The sequence below is a fragment of the Arvicola amphibius genome, chromosome 4, assembly GCF_903992535.2.
Source record: "Arvicola amphibius chromosome 4, mArvAmp1.2, whole genome shotgun sequence".
NCBI lineage: Eukaryota > Metazoa > Chordata > Mammalia > Rodentia > Cricetidae > Arvicola > Arvicola amphibius.
The window spans coordinates 51,939,104-51,960,085 of NC_052050.1; the positions used below are offsets into that span (position 1 = coordinate 51,939,104).

The 20,982-nt window shown below is 45.2% G+C and overlaps 1 protein-coding gene, 1 long non-coding RNA gene and 1 other non-coding gene across 3 annotated transcripts; 1 reads left to right on the plus strand and 2 right to left on the minus strand.

The window, feature by feature from the left end:
- Nucleotides 1–13,577: 13,577 nt before the first annotated feature.
- LOC119813814 lies at nt 13,578–13,713 on the minus strand. Its single transcript, XR_005285262.1, has one exon. It is a non-coding gene; the product is annotated as a U8 small nucleolar RNA (small nucleolar RNA).
- Nucleotides 13,714–14,118: 405 nt separating this feature from the next.
- Nucleotides 14,119–16,479, minus strand: Tmem107 (transmembrane protein 107). Its single transcript, XM_038326833.1, has 5 exons — nt 16,206–16,479; nt 15,952–16,019; nt 15,769–15,869; nt 14,607–14,703; nt 14,119–14,394 (listed from the first exon to the last, which is right to left on the minus strand). Exons 1-5 carry the CDS (start codon nt 16,290–16,292, stop codon nt 14,325–14,327), a joined length of 423 nt encoding a protein of 140 aa, XP_038182761.1. The 5' UTR covers nt 16,293–16,479; the 3' UTR covers nt 14,119–14,324.
- Nucleotides 16,480–16,494: 15 nt separating this feature from the next.
- Nucleotides 16,495–18,120, plus strand: LOC119812283. Its single transcript, XR_005285066.1, has 3 exons — nt 16,495–16,784; nt 17,494–17,570; nt 17,711–18,120. It is a non-coding gene; the product is annotated as an uncharacterized LOC119812283 (long non-coding RNA).
- The last annotated feature ends 2,862 nt before the right edge of the window (nt 18,121–20,982 follow it).

Here is a 20,982-nt window from a genome sequence, read left to right on the forward strand (position 1 = left end):
GGTGTCTGCAAACACATCACACCATACACACCCAGATACAGACATACACATATGTAAAAAGAAACCTCAAAAATAAATAAACATAATGCCCCGCAATGTTGGCGCACACTTTTAATCCCAGCACTCAGGAGGCAGAGGCAGGTAGATCTCTGTGAGTTTGAGGCCAGGCTTTACAGAGTGAGTTCCAGGATAACCAAAGCTACATAGAGAAACCTTGCCTCAAAGAAACAAAAAACAAAAACCAAAACAAAACAAAAACATATTAACTAAACACAATTTCCACTTCTTGTATGGTGGATAATATGAGTTTCTTCACATGTTTGTTGTGGAATAGAATATTTGTTTAACTATGCAAAGATGTGTTGCAGCTGTTTATTATGTAAGATGTGTTGCTTTGATGCTGCATTTGTTTAACTATGTAAAGATGTGTTGCTGTTTTACCTTGTCTGCCTAAGGCACCTGAGTGGTCTAATAAAAAGTAGAATGGCCAATAGCTAGGCAGAGGCTGGTGGGCCCAGCCAACCAACCAGCCAGGGCCCAGCCAACCAACCAGCTGGGGATCAGCCAACCAACCAGCCAGGGGCCCAGCCAACCAACCAGCCAGGGCCCAGCCAACCAACCAGCCAGGGCCCAGCCAACCAACCAGCTGGGGGCCCAGCCAACCAACCAGTCGGGATCAGCCAGCCAAACACGGATGAAGCAGGAAAGCAGATGGACAGTGCATACACAAGGTAAACAAGTCTTGGGCTAGCACATATATTAATAGAAAGGGGTATATTAAGTTAAAGCAGAAAAAGCTAGCTAGAAACAAGTCTAAGCTAAGGCTGAGCATTCATAATTAGTAAGTCTCCACGTCCAAGAAAGCTTGCTACACATGTCTCACAGTTCTTTTAACTCTACTTATCTGTGAAGTGCCTATAAAATTATATGATTTTAAGCTGTTCATACTTTTCTTACAGATCTATAGATTTTGTGTCAACATTAACTTTTTCTCTACAAAATGATTTACAAATATTTTCTCAACAGTATCATCTGATTTTCAACTTTTGCCTATTTTTTTTTTACTGTGCATAAGTTTTGTTGTTATGTGTTTCCTTGTTTTTACTGACAAAGTGTCACCGGAATCACTTAGGTTGGCTTCAAACCTGTAATCCTCCTGCCTCAGTCCCCTGAGTTTCCAGCATACACCAGGATCCCCAGCTATAGAGTTTCAATGTTTTGAACTAAGGATTTAATCTCAGAATTTAGTGTATCCTAAGCATGCCTTCCACCACCAAGCTACACCATCCCAACATTCTTGTACAGTTAAATGTGCTAACATTCTTTTATAGCTTCTGTTTCTTATCATATAAATATAAGTTATACATTTATATGTAAATATATAACCTACTCAAAATTTATTGTTAAAGACTCCTCAGAGTTGAGTGTGGCTGCAACACCTGTAATCTTAGTTATCAGGAGGTGATAGGATTGCTCCAGTTTGCCTTCTGTTGCTTTGATAAAACACTGATCAACAGCAGAGCGGCGGTGGCGCACGCCTTTAATCCCAGCACTCGGGAGGCAGAGGCAGGCGGATCTCTGTGAGTTCAAGACTAGTCTGGTCTACCATGCAAGTTCCAGGACAGGCTCCAAAGCTACAGAGAAACCCTGTCTTGAAAAACAAAATGAAACAAAAAGAACCTGTCTCAACAATCAAAAAAAAAAAAAAAGAAATCCAACGCACCTTTGAGTATTTCCTTGTGTTGAGGTAGGACTTCCCTATGAAGCCTCAGACTGGTCTTGAACTTGCTATCCTCTTGCCTCAGCCTCTCAAGTTCTAGGGAGAAAGGTGCTAGCTCTCTGTAGGTAGTGAGGAGAAAGGCCGCAGTGAAGGGCGAGTTGCTCAGACAGACAGATAGACAGACAGCAGAGAAGGCAGAAGCTGGAGCTGGAATGAAGGTTAGGACTTAAGTGGCAGCACAAGGAGCACTGAGGAAGATGGCCGTGCAAGGACAGGCTCTGGCCAGTGACAGCAGGGCCGCTGTCCCTCCCCACCACAAAGTGCTTAGGAACCTATGTATGACACTCTCGTCCTTCCATAGAGCCCTTTGGTTTTGTTTGTTTATTGTTTCTTGAGACAGGAAATTTCTCTGTGTAGCCCTGACTGCCGTGGAACTGGAGTTATAGCCCAGGCTGGCCTCGAACTCACAGAGATCCCCTTGTCCCTGCCTCCTGCGTGCTGGGATTTAAGATGTGGGGTGACTCTGCTCGGCTTAATGCAGCTCATTGTAACAGATAAAACATAAAGATGGCTTCTGACCAGAAAATCCCCACTGAGGTGACCCCCTCAGGCAGCCTTATAAACAAGGAGCTAGATATGAGATAACGAAGAAAGTGCAGCCACACCCTGGTGACTGTGATTGGGCTAACTCTCTGCTGTGGTAAAGCTACCAGCAAGAACAAAGGCAGCACGGTATAATGAACACTTGTGACACCTGCGTGCGAGGTCAGAGAACAGTAATGCTGGCCAATCAACTCTCAGCTAGCCAAGCGTCCAGGTCAAAGTTGGAAAGGAGAACTGGTTTTCCCCTTTCACAACGTGGGTTCCAGGCCATCAGGAATACCCATCTACCCACTGTAGCAAGTCAGTTTCTCTCTACCGCCAGCTCCCAAATAACCACACAGACTTACTAATTATGAAAGCTTGGTCTTTAGTTTAGGCTTGTCTCAATTAGTTCTTATAACTTAAATTAAGTTCTTATTACTTAAATAAACCCATTTGTATTCATCTATGATCTACCATGTGGCATTACCACTTTTCCATCTTTTGTTTTGTTTGTTTTGTTTTGTTTTGTTTTTCGAGGCAGGATTTCTGTGTGTAACAGCCCTAGATGTCCTGGAACTTGCTCTGTAGATCAGGCTGGCCTCGAACTCACAGAGATCTGTAGTGATGAGGTGAGCAGGCCTGCTTTTCGTCCCGCCCAGCTCCCACACGGCAAGCTTTACACCTGAAATAACAATACACAAATTGTATTCATTTAAACACTGCCTGGCCCATTAGCTCTAGCCTCTTCCTGGCTAACTCTCACATCTTAATTAACCCATTTCTATTAGTATATATTGCCACTTGGCTGTGGCTTACCAGCATGAGTCTAACCACCATCCATCTTGGGTAGGAGAAGCATGACGTCTGCCTGACTCTGCTTCTTTCTCCCAGCATTCTGTTCTGTCTACTCTGCCTATCTAAGCTGCTGTCCTATCAAAGGCCAAGGCAGTCTCTTTATTTGACCAATGAAAGTAACACATAGACAGAAGACCCTCCTACATCAGAGATCCACCTGCTTCTGCCTCCCAAGTGCTGGGATTAAAGGTGTATGCCACCACTGTCTGGCTCCTCTCTTCCATCTTGCATCTGCTTCCTCTTCATGACTGGAGGGCAACTCCACCTTTCTTTTTCCCAGAAACCTCTCTGCTCCTGGAAGTCCTGCCTAACTTTTTCCTGTCTAGCTATTGACCACTCGGCTCTTTATTAAACTGATCACAGTAACATCTTCACACAGTGTGCAAATATCCCACAACAGCCTCCTATACCATATTCCAGTTCTGAGGCAGGAGAACAGTGCTAGGTTGGCTACATAGCTGGGTTATGTCTTCAAAGAGCAATAACAAAAGTCATTTCTTTTGGGATGGGGAAATAAAAGGCTTGTCTAAAATTGAGGATGGGGACAAAGAAGGGGCAACAGTGGTGACAAGGAAGGACAGCTGTAGATAGGATTTGGGAGTCTGAAGAAGAGAGAAAGAAATGGTTTTCTCCTTTCAGCTCTGTCAGAGGGTTTCGGATTTTGTTTTTTTGTTTTCACGGTGGATATGTGAGTTCAGCCTGCTTTGTTTTCACTAAAGAAATATTATGGGTGTTGGAGAGATGGTTTGGTAGTTAAGAGCACTTGCTGTTCTTTCAGGAGAACCAAATTGGATTTCCAGCACCTACACGGGATGGCTCATAACTGCTTATAACTCCTGATAGGTGGATCCAGTGCCTCTGATCTCTGAGGGCACCTTCATTCAAGTGCACACAAGCACACACATAAACATAATAAAATTTAATTAAAAATATTTAAAGTTATTATCTTCTTGCAAGTGGAGATGCATGTGTGTGTGTTTAAGGTTTGATGCAGGCTGGTCAGCCTCCTGAGCACTGAGATTAGAGGTCTGAGCCACCACAGCAGCCTCATAAGACACAGTTCTTTCAAATGTCCCAGAGGCCATGTATTAAAGCAGGAATCCTTTTTTCTTTTATGTTTCTTTCTTTCATATATATATGTTTTGTTTTGTTTTTTTGGAGACAGGATTTCTCTGTGTAGTCCCGGCTGTCCTAGAACTTACTATATATCTACCTAAAGCAGGGATTCTTTTTAATTTTTTTTCCCCACGCCACAAGAGGACATGGGCAGGCAGGCACACTCAGGACAGACGGCACACGGCCACTCTGTGACAGAATTGAACTCAGGACAGACGGCCCACGCCACTCTGTGACGGGACTCAGACTCGGGAATCGAACTCAGGACCTCAGGACTCGCAAGCGCTGCGCTTAGCCATTGAGCCACAGCTCAGCTTGCTCTAAGCAGGGATTCTTAAAGTTTCTCCAGAAAAAAAAAAATTCAGAGAAACCCTGTCGCGAAAAACAAAAAAAAAAAAAAAAAAACAAAACAAACAGAAAAAAAAAATTTAAGGAGACGCTGCCCTGGTGTATATGTATGTAAAACAGATATACTAATCAAACATTTCCTGATAAAAAAAAATCACAAAATATTATCTTAAAAATATTCCAAGAAGAGGCAGGTGGATTGCTGTGAGTTCGAGGCCAGCCTGGTCTACAAGATCTAGTTCAAGTACAGGCTCCAAAACCACAGAGAAACCCTGTCTCAACCCCGCCTCCCAAAATTCCAAGAGTTGGAATTATTGGAAAGATGATCTATATAGCAAGTTCTAGTCTGGCTGGAGCTGCATGGTAAGACCCTGTTTATACCTCAGGTCAGGGCTCGAGAGATGGCTCAGCAGATAAGAACACTGGCTGTCCTTCCAGAAGGCCCAGGTTCAACTTCTAGCACCCACATGACAACTCACAACTGTCTCTAACTCCAGTTCCAGAGGTCTGACACCCTTGCACAGACATACATTTGCCGTGGGAGCTCCATCAGCCCACGGCCTTTACGATACCAGCCCACTTGGGTGCGGTCTCTCATAGTATAAATGCAGCTGTAAAGTGTGCGCTCGCTCTCTTGCTTTCAGCTCTTGCTTTCGGCTGCTGGACTCTGTTCCCCATTCGTGCAGAGGACTGTGATCGAGGACAGTGATCTGTGATTTTCCCCTAAATAAATAATCTTTATTATACGTAAATCTAAACTAGTGTGGGATTATTTTGTAACTTCCGTCATCATACATACATGCAGGCAAAACACTGATGCACATGAAATGAAGAGAGTAATTTTAAAAAGTAAATAAATGAATTAGTGAACAAGATATGAGATGGGCTAAGGACCAGAGGGAAGGGGGATGGTAGGGTAATAAAGAGAAGGAATAGGATTAAAGTGTGTTACATACATGCATAAAAATGTCACAATGAAATTCACTACTTTGTTCAAATGAGCCAATAAAAATTAAAATAGCCGGGGTTAGTGCTAAGTTTCTTTAATGCCAGCACAATGGGGCAGAGGCAGCTGGACTTCTGTGAATATGAGGTCAGCCAAGTCTGTCCACATAGCATGTTCCATGCCATCTAGAGATACATAGTGAGATTCCTCATCTCAAATTATTAATAATTTAAAAAAATTTAGAACTGAGTGGTGGTGACACACACCTTTAATCCCAGCACTTGGGAGGCAGAAGCAGGCAGATCTCTTGAGTTTGAGGCCAGTCTGGTCTACAGAGTGAGTTTCAGAACAGCCAGGACTACACAGTGAAACTCTTGAAAAACAAAAAAAAAAATTAGGTTTGCTTATTTTATGTGTGTGGGTGTTTTTTCTGCATGTGTGTATGTACACAATGTGCGTTCCTATGGAGGCTAGGAGAGGGCAATGGACCCTTGGAACTGGAGTCACAGATGTTGTGAACCACCATGTGGGCGCTGGGAACCAAAACCAGGTCTTCTATAAAAGCAGTAAGTGCTTTTAATCAGTGATCCTCAACTTAGAATGGTGAAAACCAAACCAAACCACACAAGCAACCATAGTCACTAAAGCTCTCCTGTGCTCGGAAACATTAAGGTTCTTCTTGTCCTACCAACCCTGTATTCACTGCCCATTCTCCATCTCCCTCACAGATGTTCCTGTGTACGGTGTGTAGGGACCACACTCTGCTGGCACGTGGCTGGACACTTGGGACATTTCTCCTTTGCTTTCATGGAGGACGCTGCTGTGACGGAGTGTGTGCATATCTGTTCTCATCTGTTTTCAGTTCTTTTGGAAACATACAGATGTATAGCTCAGAGGTACAGTTGGTGCCTGATTTGTGGCACTTCTATATTACCCCTAGCAATGATGCAGCTTAAGTTTGAAGAAGCACTTAGCATTGTAAGACGTGTTTCTGGACAGTAAAGAATTACAGATTCACATTAGGACAGATTCAGACATAAAAGAACTCTAAATGGGTCACAGTGTTGGATAAATGTACGTAGACTTGGGAGGGAGAAGAAAAAGAGTCATAAAATAAAGTTAATGCTTAAAAAAAGGGTAAAGTCTTTAAAGAGACAGAGTACAGATAGTCATAGATTAAAAGGAGTAAAGAAAAATAAGCCAGCCGGGCGGCGGTGGCGCACGCCTTTAATCCCAGCACTCGGGAGGCAGAGGCAGGCGGATCTCTGTGAGTTCGAGACCAGCCTGGTCTACAAGAGCTAGTTCCAGGACAGGATCCAAAGCTACAGAGAAATCCTGTCTCGAAAAAAAAAAAAAAAAAAAAAAGAAAGAAAGAAAAAAAGAAAAAAAAGAAAAATAAGCCACATAAAAATGGAAAATTCACAGAGAGTCGGGAATGTATACATTGTGTTTTCTTTTAATTTTTTGACTGTGAAGGAGCTAAGTACAGAGAGACATTTCATTGTATGGGCTGCTAAGCTAAACCAGCATATATGTTCTAAATGTATCTTTTTTTAAAATTTATTTATTATGTATACAATATTCTGTCTATGTATATGCCAACAGGCCAGAAGAGGGCACCAGACCCCATTACAGATGGTTGTGGATGGTTGTGAGCCACCATGTGGTTGCTGGGAATTGAACTCAGGACCTTTGGAAGAGCAGGCAATGCTCTTAACCTCTGAGCCATCTCTCCAGCCCCTAAATGTATCTTGATTCCAACATTTGAGTCTAAGGATATGTTGCATTGGAAAAGAGGCTTTTCTTTTGTTTCCACAGAAGATGAGAATCTGTGGAATACTTCCAGACAAACATGGTTTAATAGGTCACACCCCCCTGAAAGGTCACCATGAACACCCTCAAAAAATTACTTCACCCAGATACTGACTGAGATGAACCTACACAGGATACACCATAAAAGACCTGATTAACAGTGCCCCCAATCAGCAGGAAGCAGTACAGACAAAACTATGCCCATATTCCCAAATATTGTTTATAAATGTTCTCTTACATTTAAAGGGGGCTATTCTATAGAGATTTGCATTGGTATGGATCTTGGTTTATTGATACAAATTTAAGGTCAATTTTGTTATATATAAATATGTATTTCTGATCTTGATTAAGGTATTGTGTTTGTATAGCTCATTTAAAAATGTAATGTATAATTAAGAAATATAGCACCCAGGAGGCAGAGGCAGGCAGATTTCTGTGAGTTCGAGGCCAACCTGGTCTACAAGAGCTAGTGCCAGGATAGGCTCCAAAGCTACAGAGGAGAAACCCTGTCTCGAAAAACCAAATATATAGTCATCTATAATAGTTAAGCCTTTATTCATGTTATTTAGATTTTCTAGATGTATAGAGATATATTTCAGATGGGTAGGCATTCTTCAAACCTTTCAAAAACTACAGAATATGGCATTTAAAATGTTTAAGAACTTAAGACTGTTCATGAAAGTGAGACACATCTGCTCCTGGCATCATCAGTTACTTCAAGAGGAAGATGGGTATTGAAGAGGCTCCTTAGCCACTTGGGAAAGAAACTTCTTGCTTGGACTGCTTCACTGGACATGCAGCACCCACAGAGAAATGACTGCTGAACTTGCCTAAAGGTGAGATGATCCTTTAGGGTTCCTGCTTCATGAAAGAGTCTGCGAGACATTCTACAGGACACAGAAGAAAGTGACTGAACTGTCTTTGAAATTTCCTGTTTCATGGAAAAGTCTGCTGGATACTATAGGCCTGTAGGCTGAAGATGGATGCCCCAATGGTACTTTGGGTGACTGTCCAAGCAGTGAGATGTCTCTGTCAATTCTAGAGTTCTAGAAGTTGCTTACAAGGTAATATTATATCCTTCTGGAGTCTTTGATGGAGTTGAAGAATAGATAGATAGTTATAGTTTTCCTTAGTTGTGATAAAAGATAAAGTAAATAGAAATATTGTACTGTAATTCTTGTTCGATGCCTGATATATGTAATTTTACTATGTTAAAATTAAAACCTTTCTTTTTATTTAAATAGAAAAGGGGAGGTGGTGTCGGAGCCCCTCTGTGTGTTGCTATTGGTTAATGAATAAGGAAACTGCGTTGGCCTGATAGGGCAGAACTTAGGTAGGCAGAGTACACAGAAATGAATTCTGGAAGGAAGAAAGCAGAGTCAGAGAGATGCCACGGATCCATCAGAGACAGACCCTGGGAATTTTACCTGTTAAGCCACTGCCATGTGGTGATACACAGATTAATAGAAATGGGTTAAATTAAGATGTAAGAATTAGCCAATAAGAAGCTAGAACTAATGGACCAAGCAGTGATTTAATTAACACAGTTTCTGTGTGGTTATTTCAGGGCTAAGCTAGCTGGGCGGCCAGGATGCAAGCAGTCCCCTGCAACATGTATATAGCCCTGGCTGTCCTAGACCTCGCTTTGTAAACCAGGTTGGCCTCAAACTCACAGAGATCCACCTGCTTCTGCCTCCCAAGTTCTGGGATTAAAATCACGTCCACCACCGCCCGGACAAGGAATGGTTTCTTTATGCAGTCCAGCTGCCTGGAGCTTGCTGTGAAGATCAGGATGGCTTCTAACTCATAGAGATCCTCCTGCCTCTGCCTCCAGAGTACTGGGACTAAAAAGGCATGCACCACCACTCCTGGCCATTTTTTAAAATTGTGTGGCTAGATATATGACCATGAGTGCAGGTACCCACGGAGGGGCCTCACATCCCCTAGAGCTTCAAGATGTGGGTGCTAGGTACCAGAGCCTGGGTCCTCTGCCAGAGCAGCACTAGCCCTTATGCACTAAGTCACCACTCCCTCCCTACTGTTCTAGTCAGTTGATTTTGTAGAATGCTTTATTTATCAGAACCCTAAGCTTCTCTTTACCAAGTATGCAGCATGAATCCTGGCTTGTTAAGGTTTACAGTTGAATTAATCACTGGAGCAGGGAAGATGGAATGCTGGTATTGGGCAGGTTAAACTACCTGGTCACCCATGAAGCAAAAAGAGGATTAGGAGAGAGTGACTGTTAGCCTCTTACTGAGCATAAAGACTAAAAACGGGGTACCATTCTTAAGAAGCCAAATGGGGTACCATTATTAGGAAAAGAATGGATGCTGAACAGATGAAAACAACAGATGTCCCCATGATCCAAGTAAACTCATTGAAAAGGTCCTAACGTTATGGATCTACTACTGCCCCGTCTACCCCATCCCCACTGGGATTAGCTCAATCTTCCTTGCAGCCCCAACAGATCGTCTATGAGCTGACAGGAACCAATCTGGTCCCTTTCACAGGTGGTTGTAGCACACTCCTCCACACCCATAAAAGTATTTATTACTGAGAAATAGCAAGCAAGTTCAGTCAGATGACTGCTCCTCAAGCCGCAGGGTGCCCACCCTCCACCCCGCCTTGTAGGAAACACACCCCATAACAGACTTACCATGCTCACAGAAAGTGTCAGGTAACTACAGATCTAGGATGAAGTGGCCCGAGAGAGAACCTTCAGGACTCAAGCCTCAGAACCCTGAGTACTCAGGCTGTAGGCTTTTTTTTTCTTTTTTCTTTTTTTGGTTTTTCGAGACAGGGTTTCTCTGCAGCTTTTTTAGAGCCTGTCCTGGAACTAGCTCTTGTAGACCAGGCTGGCCTCGAACTCAGAGATCCGCCTGCCTCTGCCTCCCGAGTGCTGGGATTAAAGGCGTGCGCCACCACCGCCCGGCTCAGGCTGTAGGCTTTATTCTTCCAGTTATGACAAGGGTCTCTTAAATAGTTCTGACATCTATAGCCCAGCGTGTGGCACACATCCTTAATCCCAGCAATCAGAAGGTAGAGGCAGGCAGATCTGTGAGTTCAAGGCCATCCCAATCTACACAGCAAGTTCCAAGATAACAAGGGCTATGTAATAAAGAGAGCCTGTTTCAAAAGAACCAAAAATAAACAAATAACCCTCAGATCTAGAAAGCCATTAACATCACAGCAAAATGACAATCTGTTTCTGATGCTGACCGGTAAGTTCTCTGGCACCGACTTGTGAGTACAGATGAGGGAGCTGAGGCAGAGGGAGGGAAAAATGGCCTTTTGGTGGTGGGGAAACATCCGGGTTCAGAGCTGCTGTTTCACAGTTACAGAACAACCAGAAGCATCTAGCTGGTATTTAAGGACTAGAGAGGAGACTAGGAGTGGGGACTAAGGATATATATATACCTCAGGTGGGAGACTGCTTGCCTAGCACGCACAAGACCTTAAGTTTCAACCTCAAAGCCACGGAAACTGAGCACAGTTGAGTGAGCCTTCCTGTAATCCCAGCACTTGGGAGATGAGGACCTTCAAGGTCATCCATCCTTAGCTACACAGCAAGTTCCAGGAGGTGTGGGACACTTGAGACCTTGTCTTAAAAACAAATAAGGGCTGGAGAGACTGCTTCACAGTTAATAGCACTGGCTGCTCTTCCAGAGGACCTGTGTTCAGTTTCCAGCACCCACGATGGCTCCCACCCATCTGTAATGAGATCTGGTGGGTGCCCAGAACACTGTATACATAATAAATAAGTCTTTAAAATAAATAAAAGGGTGTGGTGGAGTTAGAGGATAAAGACGCCTGCTCCCAAGCCTAACCTGGTGGGTGGAAAGTACGGACTCTGGCAAGTTGTCGTCTGACCTCCCCACACGTGGCCACACACATACAAGCATATCACATACATCAATGGAATGTAATTAAAAAGTAGTAATAGTGCCAGGTGGTGGTAGGACTGAGAATGCTATGAAGTCCTGAGTTTAATCTTAAACTGGGCACAAAGAAGGAGGGAGAGGAGGAGGAGTCAGCAAAGAGAATGCTCACCAACACTTATTTAGTGGGCTGGTGACAATGTAACAGTTCTAACACTTTTGTAGTTTTGGGTTTTTTGTTTTGTTTTTTTACCAAAGAGGGTTTCTCTGTGTAGCTCTGGAACCTGGCCTGGAACTCACTCCTTAGACTAGACTGGCCTTGAACTCATAGAGATCTGCCTGCCTCTGCCTCCTGAGTGCTGGGACTAAAGGCGTGAGGCACCACCACCAGGTTAATTCTAACACTTTTAGGACTAATCTGCACTAATGTTACCTCTTACTCCGCCTTTCTTTCTTTCTTTCTTTCTTTCTTTCTTTCTTTCTTTCTTTCTTTCCTTCCTTCCTTCCTTCTTCCTTCCTTTTTTCTTTCTTTCCTTCTTTTTCTTTCCATCTTTTTTTCTTTTTGAGAAAGGATGGCGGTGCTGGGACCAAGATGTCTATTACCATGCCAGGCTTCTTCTACCTCTTTTTAATTTTTATTTAAATTTTTTTGGGGAAATCAGCTCATGTTTGTGATATTTTTAAATTGTACAAGTTTTTGACCCCTCCCACCCCATATGTAGTCTCTTGAAATCACAGGAAAACCTCACCAAAAAGTATGGGATGCTTCAGGAATGTGTGCTTCGTCCTTGCACAGGGGCCCTCCCAGTTTTAGCACACATGCTGCCGAAGCAAGTGCCTATGAAACACACAGCTGGTGTATATAAGATAGTTACAACCTTGTGAAATAATCCATCAAATCTCAGAGGTAGACGTGATGGCTGACAAACCGGAGACTGTGCTTCATGGCACATGTGTTACAAGGAAGCTTTATACCGGCTTCACATTCTTAAATCACATTCTTAAATCTCCTTTGTGCCAGTTTAAGATTAGACTCAGGAATTCATAGCATTCTCAGTCCTAAGAATGTGTTTTAACAGTTTTCTTAAATCCACTGCTTCATAAAAGTGCTTTGAGAAGCCGGGTGGTGGTGGTGCATGCCTTTAATCCCAGCACTCGGGAGGCAGAGGCAGGTGGATCTGTGTGAGTTTGAGGCCATACTGCTCTACAGAGTGAGTTCCAGGACTGGCTCCATAGCTACTGAGAAACCCTGTCTCAAAAAGGGGGGGGGGGGAGGAAGTGCTTTGAGAAATTTTTGAAAGATTTGACTACAAAAAGGAGCATTTTCCTGGGGGTCCAAAGGGATCTGTCCTTGACAATCCAGTCAACAGATGATAATGTTCATCAGTCGGCAGACAGAACTGTTTCAAGCCTACAGCTGCCTAGGGAACCTTCTCAGGCTGAGATTAGCCTCCATCCTGAGCTGCAGAACCACCACCCTCTTCATGGCTTTGATGCTGGAGGAACTCAGCATGGAACCTCCACAGCTGGACCAACTTCAGCAAGGTCTCACTCTGTATCCCTGCCTGGCTGGAATCACTCACTCTGCAGACTAGGCTGACCTCCGCATCTGAGTGCTGGAACTGTGGGCAAGCATCGCCATTCCAGCTACATTTAAGTTTTTGATGCTGAGGATCTCACCCAGAGCCTCAAACACAGCAAGTATGCACCTACTTAATTGCAAGTTCACACTGTTTAATTTTAAATAATAGTTATATTTGGCAACCCCGTCAGTAAAGCTCCTGAAAAAGCTATTTTTTCCACGTTCTGTAAGACACATGCAAGGGTGTGGACTTCTCTGAGAGTTGTACTCAAGCAATAGCTGAGACATGTAATATTTTGGTGGCTCTCAAGTCATAACTTTAGGAGTTATAACTCCTAAGTAGTTGTGGTTTTGGTTTTTTGTATCATGTACCACAATCTCTTTTCTCCATACTGTTAAGAGTGCTTTGCCTATGGTTAGGTCATTGAATCAAGGTGAGATGAAGGGATGCTAAAGATCATAGGGGAAAGGCTGTTAGTAAGCACGAGACTAAGTGCTATTCTGGGACTCTGGTAAGTGTCCAAAGAGACTACAGCCAGGACTCCACCTTTGAGAGAATGGCACTTTTTGCAACAGATAAGAAATCTGAGCAATCAGATGACTAAGATAAAAGATAATTACCAAAAAGAAACCTAACCAAGCTTATGACCAGCGACAAAGCAAGTTATGAAACTAAATGCCTACTTACAATGTTCTATCAATTTGCACGCAGAAAATAAGTGTGATCGTCAGAGAATCAGATAGGAGCAACCAGGATGTTGTCAGGTCCTGGCTACAAGGAAATGCTAATCAGCAAATCATGTAAGCTCCACTCATCATTTTCTTTCTGCCCTCCAAAAGGAGGAACAGGTAAGGATTAACCTTCTGACGATACAGAGTGCGGGGTCCCATTGTTTATTGGGCAAAAATATTACCGGTTAAAGCAAGGGTGAAAATGTGACAGTTTTAGCACAAACCCAGTGATTCAGGGCTCTTGCAACCGTAGAGTAATACCTATTTACAGCTTGCAATATATAAATTATTTTCCATTCGGCGCCCAAAAGGGAGATATAAAATCCTCCCAGAATGCTCCGCTCGCACACGGCAAACTAGAAGCTCTGTGTGTGGTGCTTATTTACATATCTCCGCCCACTTACTTCCGTCTATCTTGTACCGTAAAAATCCAAATAGAAGGATCACCTACTAGCTTACGTACAGGAAGGCTAGGAAAAAAGTCTTTATTTACACCGGCTCCTTGGCCCACCCAGTTGTCTTCTGAAAAATAGCATCAGCCTAGCTCTTACTAAAAAATGTATTTTAGTACAAGGCTCTAATAAAATTATAAGCCAAGATTTGAGAGATCTTATCCCAACACTGCCATCCTCTGCTTAGAAGCAGTGGGCGGGGCATAAGAGTGGGGAGAGAAAAAACTGTCTTTCTTCTTCCACCACCGAGAGAAAGCTCATCACTTTTCAAGCCTTGGTTCCTACGTCCAGGTCGTGATCAGAAAGGTTTCTTTTTCAGCCCAAAGACAGCGATGAATAAAGCCGTTTCCGTGAGAGCTGGGATGGCACTGTGAAAAGTAGGGCGTAGGTTCAGGGCCCCTTCCAACACAAACACCCAAACCTCCAAACGCTATATGGGACTGAGTTTCGGGATGCGTATGACACTTCAAAACACTAGCAATTTCACAGGTGCACGAACGGTCTAGGAGGGGAAAACCTTCAGATTTAGGCTAGACTTTCCACCCCCACCCCTGTTCTAGAATATTGGGTGCTACGGCACCTGCAGAAAGCAAAAATGTACCAGTATGTGGTACATTCCCATCGCTCGAATATGAAGAAAGATAGGGCCACAGATGCGCTACAGTGGGCTGCAATGGCTTAAAAACACAGCTGAGTCAAGGAAAGTAACGGAGTGACGGGCCCCATCTGGACCTGGGTTCATCTCTTATTTCCTCCCCATAAAGCAAGTGCCCGAGCGGGCAGTCATGCATTCTGAATGTGTGGACAACGATGCTTAAGAGACCAGAGCTCGGACTAGAGGTGGTGGTACACAGCTTTAATCCCCAGCACTAGGGAGACTGAGGCAAGTGGATCTCTGTGAGTTCAAGGCCAACCTAGACTACAAAGCTAGTTCTAGGACAACCAAGGCTATGCAAGGAAACCTTTTCTCAAAACACCAAAAAAAGGGGGAGACCCCTTTCTACATATCTAGGGCAACCCTGCACACTTCTGGGGGAGGTTAATGTTACATACACCCTAGGCCACACAAGAATACCTACAGGCCTGATAAACTGCAGGAATCTCTCCAGTGCCTGGTCCTCCTTGTCCACAGTTCAGATCAAGAGCCGCAACCATTGCCTTCTTCTCTTCTCATCCTCCTTCTTTCTTTTATTCATCCTTTCTTTCATTCTTCCATTCCCTCCATCCCTCCCCTTCTTCTCTTTCCTCCCCCCCCCCTTCTTCTTCTCCTTCTTTGAAACAAGGTTTCTCTGCGTAGCTCCGGCTGTCCTGTCACTCGTTCTGTAGATCACACTGACCTCGAACTCAGAGATTCGCCTGCTCCTGCCTCCCTGGTTCTGGGATTAAAGGCCTGTGGCAGGCACCACATTCTGCCATCAAGAACCTTCTTTTGTGCTTCATTGTCTTAGTTCCTTCTGAGTTCTCCTATTGTTTTATATTTTACATACTCTGCAACATAGTGCTTATCACATTGATTCACAGATGTATATCTCCCTCCCCCTCGAATGGGAGAAAATGGCTTTACCCCATCTGGGGATCGCAGAACCGGGTTTATGACAGGATTGAACAAATGTTTGAAGACTTACATTCCCCATACTGTCTAAGACCTCTCACCTAGAGATTCGGTTTGCCCCCTGAGCAGAGACTTCTGCCCAAAAGGTCTAAAGGGATGGAAAGGGGCGCTGGGCAGGCAGAAAGGATACAGAGGAGGCTCTGGGTGCTATTGAACATGGAAACTCCTGAGAGGAAGCCGGCCAGCTCCACCGCAAAGAAGCCCAAGGTGAGACAGAGAGCTACCACCAATCTGCAGAAAGGGAAGGGGTTGGATCAGAGCTTCTGAGCGTCTTTGAAGACCCCTGCATTCTCATCCCGTCCCAAGCGCTCACTGGACGTCCTGCTTCTCATATTCCTCGGGGGTGAACTTGAGAGGCAGGCAAGCCTGGATGTTGCTTTCCTGGTGAGCCGGGCAGAAAGAAAGAAAAGTCAAAGAAGGGACGGGGTTGCGGGGACAAGTGGGGGAGGGCCCGGGGACCGGGCGCAACGAACTGGGTAAGGCCCGGGAGAGGAGTGGGCTGAGCTGAGCTGGGTCCACTCCAAGATGAGAATGGCAGGGCACGCGCGCGTCCAGTCCGTGTCTTACCCGGGACCAGAATAAAGTGATGACAACCACCAGATGAGCCAAGAGCGTCAGGAACCGAGAGGGCACGAGCCCGGAGATCCGACCCATGGCCTCGGGGACCCAGAGCGGAGGCTGTGGAAGTCTGAGATGGGTCACGCCTCAAGTCTCCCCCACCAAGCAGGCCAGACTTCTCTGTTTAAGCCTCCTTCCCGCGCGCTCAGGCGCCGCCCAGTTGCCATGGTAACTGCGTCCGCAGGCGCCACGCAGCAGTTTCCGGAAGTCTCGCGATAGCACCGCGCCCTGGGCAGAAGTCGGGGGGTCGGGTCTCCTGGTGGGCGAGGAGGTGAGCGGTTGAGTGGACCCCCCGGGCGCGCAGGGGAACCGCCAGATCCTCCCTTCTCCTCTGGGCACGAGGGGAGAGGAGGGTGTGCGGAGCTTGTCTCGCAGTCGCCGTCTGTCACCGAACCCCTGGTTGTCAGAGGACCCCCCAGATCAAAACTCCCCCGCCCCAGAATGACTCTCATTTCTCCCCCAGAAAACGTGTCTCAGTTTAATGAGATTTGCCGAGCACAGAAACGATTAGAATAGGATGTGGGTGAGGTGAGTGCTTCGGGAACCGAGGGGGTTGGATCAGAAACGGTGAAGAGGGAAGAATTGGAATAGCGTGGAGTCCTTTGGGAGGCTTAACCCAGACTGGGATGCTGGGTTAGCATCCCTTTCACTATCTGAGATGTCAGGCCTCCGACATCGCTCAGACCCTGTTACTAGGGCGACCTGACTGATCTGGGGCTTCCAATGAAATCCCTGCTGATTGGAACGTCCTCACCACCTTCCCTTTTCACAATCAATTCCAATGATAACGGACCTCCCAGCCAATTGGCAGTTCTCTTCTCTCCATTCCTTTCCTTGTGCCTTTAAACGAGTCGAAAAGACAAGGCTCAGAGGTATTTCTGACTTAATTCACTCAACAAATCTTTCTAGACGGCTCTCAAATGCCAGGCACTGTGCTTGGCTCTGAGAGTATGTTGATACATAAACTTAAGCCTCTCCCTTCAGTTTTATATTCTAGGGAGGGAGATCGGTAGCAAACATTTTAAAAGTAATAATAAAAAGCCCTGCACGGTACTATAAATAAAAAGGGTAATGCAAATAATATCAAAGGAGAATTTGAAAACAGATAATTCCTAAATTTTTGTTTTAAGGAATTGACCAAAACCTAGAAGAAATATGTTTGTCTTCCTAGAGTAATACATGGGTTTCCTTTTCCTAAGCCAGTGAGTTTTCATAACTCAAAGTCAAAATATTTTAGTTAAAGGTCGTGAAAGAAAGACTGAGGAGTTCTGAATGAAGGGGACAGAGCTGACAGTACACGGGATCCCAAACCAGGTAAAAGGATCCTCCACACATGAGATCCCAAACTGTAAAAGCCCCCACCACACACACACTGGAACGCTGGATGAAATTTGTGTAGGGCTTGTAACTTAGATAATAGTGGTATAAAAATGTGATTTCCTGATTTTTTTCAGCATTGGCGATAAATTCCAGACCGCTTTCATATAGGTAAGCACTCTCTAGTGAGGTAAACTTCCACCCTCCCTTCTGAATCTTACAGCATTAAAGCCTAGAACGGCACTCTAAAGCATAAGGGATAATTTATAGCATTGAAGGTCCCTATTTATCAATTCAGGGTCTGGACCGTACCAAGCAAGGGCTTTACTACCAAGCTCCACTCGAGGTCCTAATAGTGAAACTATCTAACAACTTTTTCATATAACCTGAATCTTAAGTTAGGTAGGGGCAAACATTTATAACCCCAGAATTTTGGAGGTGGGGGAAGGGTCAGAAATTCAAGGTCATGCTCAGTTATGTAGTGAGTTCTAGGTCAAGCTGGCCAATGTTAGATCCTGTCTCAATAAAACAAAGCAAAACAACCCAAAACAGCAACAACAAAAATTAAAGAGATGGCTCAGTAGTTAAGAGGACATGGCACACACCTTTATTCTCAACACCTGGGAGGCAGAGGCAGGAGGATTTCTGAGAGTTCAAAGCTAGCCTGGTCTAGAAAGCAACTTCCAGGACAGTCAGGGCTGTTAACACAGAGAAACCCAGTCCAGAAAACAAAGAAGCAAAGAAAGAGCACAGAGTGCTGTAGCTAAATTCAGTTCCTAAACCCGTACTGTGCAGCTCACAGCCTGTAACCCCAGCTCCCGGGACCGAGGCTAAAGAGGCTGTATCACAGGACGAAGAGCTAGGAAAAAGCTAGGGCACGCTTTTGAAGATTTCCCAAAGTCTGAGGGCAAGGAGTCAGACCTGTGGAGATCTGGGGAAACAGCATTCCAGACGGAGGGAGGAGCAAGGGCGTGTTTACCAGACGGAGGGAGGAGCAAGGGCGTGTTTACCAGACGGAGGGAGGAGCAAGGGCGTGTTTACCAGACAGAAAGGAAGCCAAGGATTCTGAAGCCTACACAAGAGGGGGAGGGGATCAGAGTGGTGTCGGAGCTCTGGGCAACACTAAATTCTCTCAGCTTCTGCAGCCGTGGAGCGAGACATAATCCGATTTGCATTCTAGACTCTGGTTGCAACATAGAAAATAGTTTTTAAGTAGAAGATGAATGGGAAAGATAAGAAAGAAACATCCAGAAGGGATAGGTCAGATGGAATCGAGCAGGTGGATTGGAGGGAATCAAGAGATACTTTTTTTTTTTTTTCTTTTTTAAAGCTAGGGTTTTACTCTGTAGTCCTAGCTAGCCTGAAGTTCACTGAGTACTCTAGGCTGGCCTTGTATTCACGGCAGTTTTCCTGTCTCCGCCTCCCAAGTTCTGGGATCTCCGGCATGAGAGATACTTAGAGGAAAAGGATCTGGGTCTGGCTGTGTGGTCTGAGGTTCAAGCATCTGGAAGTTTGGGCTTTTCTGCCTGTAGTGCTTCTAGCCTAAGGGGCTACTAGATGGCAGAAACTAGGTACTCACACTTGATGTTATACGGTAATGGCACTAAGTGAGCTTGGTGGGTCTGTCCAGTCATTTCCACGACCTTGGTTCTCAGAAGCCTGCCCTAGAAAAGCTGTTTCTGAGTTTTAGTGCCACTCTGTGGCCTTAGGAGGTACTATGGGTGATGCATGTGCTTCAGCTGTCTCACTTCGGACTGGGGCTCCTCTCTCCTAATGTTTGTGGGGTGCATGCGCGCGCGCACACACACACACACACACACACACACACACACACACGGGGAGGGGGTGTTAGTGACATCAGTCAGGAAAAGTGACCTGGAACATTATCAGATAGTTCAAATCACCCTTGTTGGGAAGGAATGTAAGAGTATATGTACATCTCTGAGCTTGGGGCCCTTCCAGGGCCTAGGGGACTGTGCTTCCTGCTCGGACAGCTGCTCTGGAGTTTGGGCACAGGCATTCCATTTAACATGTGCTGGTAACCTGTTGGCAACACGTGCCGGGCATCGACTTCACCCTAGACTTACTCGGCTGGTCTCCAGAGCGGTTGCTTAGGAATGGACTCACTTTGGCAGCCTGTCCTAGAGCAGCCAGACGTCACCGTGGCGGCCTGTGCCAAGCCCCTCCAGAAAGAGCTGCCTGGCTGCTGGTGACTTGCCCTTCATGCTGATCATCAGAAAAGAATGCTTTCCGCCTGGGTTTGAGTCTGCCTTCCGGGAACATCGAGCTCTATCAGGACCGAGGGATCACGGAGCCCTACCTGCATCAAGGATCAAGACCCTGCTGTGCAGTGCTGTGGATGTTTTAACCTAGGTGGCCTTCATGCTTTGGCCAGCCTGTCCACTTCTGCTCCAGTATCAGTGACCCACAGTCGGGGCTGCTGTAACTCTTCCACTTCCTCCAGGCTCAAGGGACCCAAGATGCCAAGGACCACCCCCGTGGTGGGGCAGAGCTGGCCATTCAAGAGGGAGTGCCAACAGGGGTCAGGCTTGAGCTGCTGCCACATCACGGAACGGCCTGCAAATTGGCACGTGCCTGCACCAAGTGCAGGTGCCCAGGCCGCCATCTTAGCTTTTCAATTTCATTTTATGATTATATTAAACACATGATTCCAAAGCAGAGTCATCTAGAGATCTCTGTGTCCCCGTTTTTTCACACATAAACCATTTTATTAGTTTCTGGCTTACTGCTCCATCAAAAACAAGCTGGCCTCAAGCTTGCAGCCAAAGATGGTCTTGAGCAGATCTTGACAGCTGTGCGGGCCCACCAGACGGTGTCGCACTAAGTAGCCCAGGTTGTTCTTGAGTCTGAGATTCTTCTGCCTCTCACCGTCCTCTAATGTCAGTACTTCGAGGCTTGCCACACCGAGGACTTTATTCTTCACTCACTATCATTTTAGTAGAGAATAAAAGGTTGTTCCTTGTTGTTTTGAGACAAGACAGGGTTCCACTATGGCCCTTGACTTGCCTGGAACTCATTACGTAGACCAGGCTGGCCTCCAACTCATGGAAATCCCTACATCTGCCTCCTGAGTAGCTGGATTAAAAACATGAACCAAGTGTTGTTTCTTTTAAAACAAGAACAATTTATCAGTAAAGACTAAATTATATGCCAGCTGGCAGTAGTGGTGGACGCCTCTAATCCTGGAACTCAGAAAGCAGAGGCAGGGGGATTTCTGAGTTTGAGGACACCCTGGTCTACAGAGCAAGTTCCAGGACAGCCAGGGTTACACAGAGAAACCCTGTCTTGGGGGAAAAAAAACACAACAACAACAAACCTCTCAATGATCACATTTTATGGAGTCATACTTTTGATGGTCATATTGTTTCCACTATAAAGGAAAAAAGGT

Bases quoted from the DNA above. Each gene is read 5' to 3' on its own strand.
- Tmem107 (XM_038326833.1), bottom strand. From the start codon at position 16,292: ATGGGTCGGATCTCCGGGCTCGTGCCCTCTCGGTTCCTGACGCTCTTG. The intron at 15,870-15,951 runs GTGAGCGCTTGG...CCCTTTCTGCAG, and splicing joins TATGAGAAGCAGGACGTCCA to ATTGGTGGTAGCTCTCTGTC. The intron at 14,704-15,768 runs GTATCCTTTCTG...TGTGTTTTTAAG, and splicing joins TAGCACCCAGAGCCTCCTCT to CCATTGCAGCCCACTGTAGC.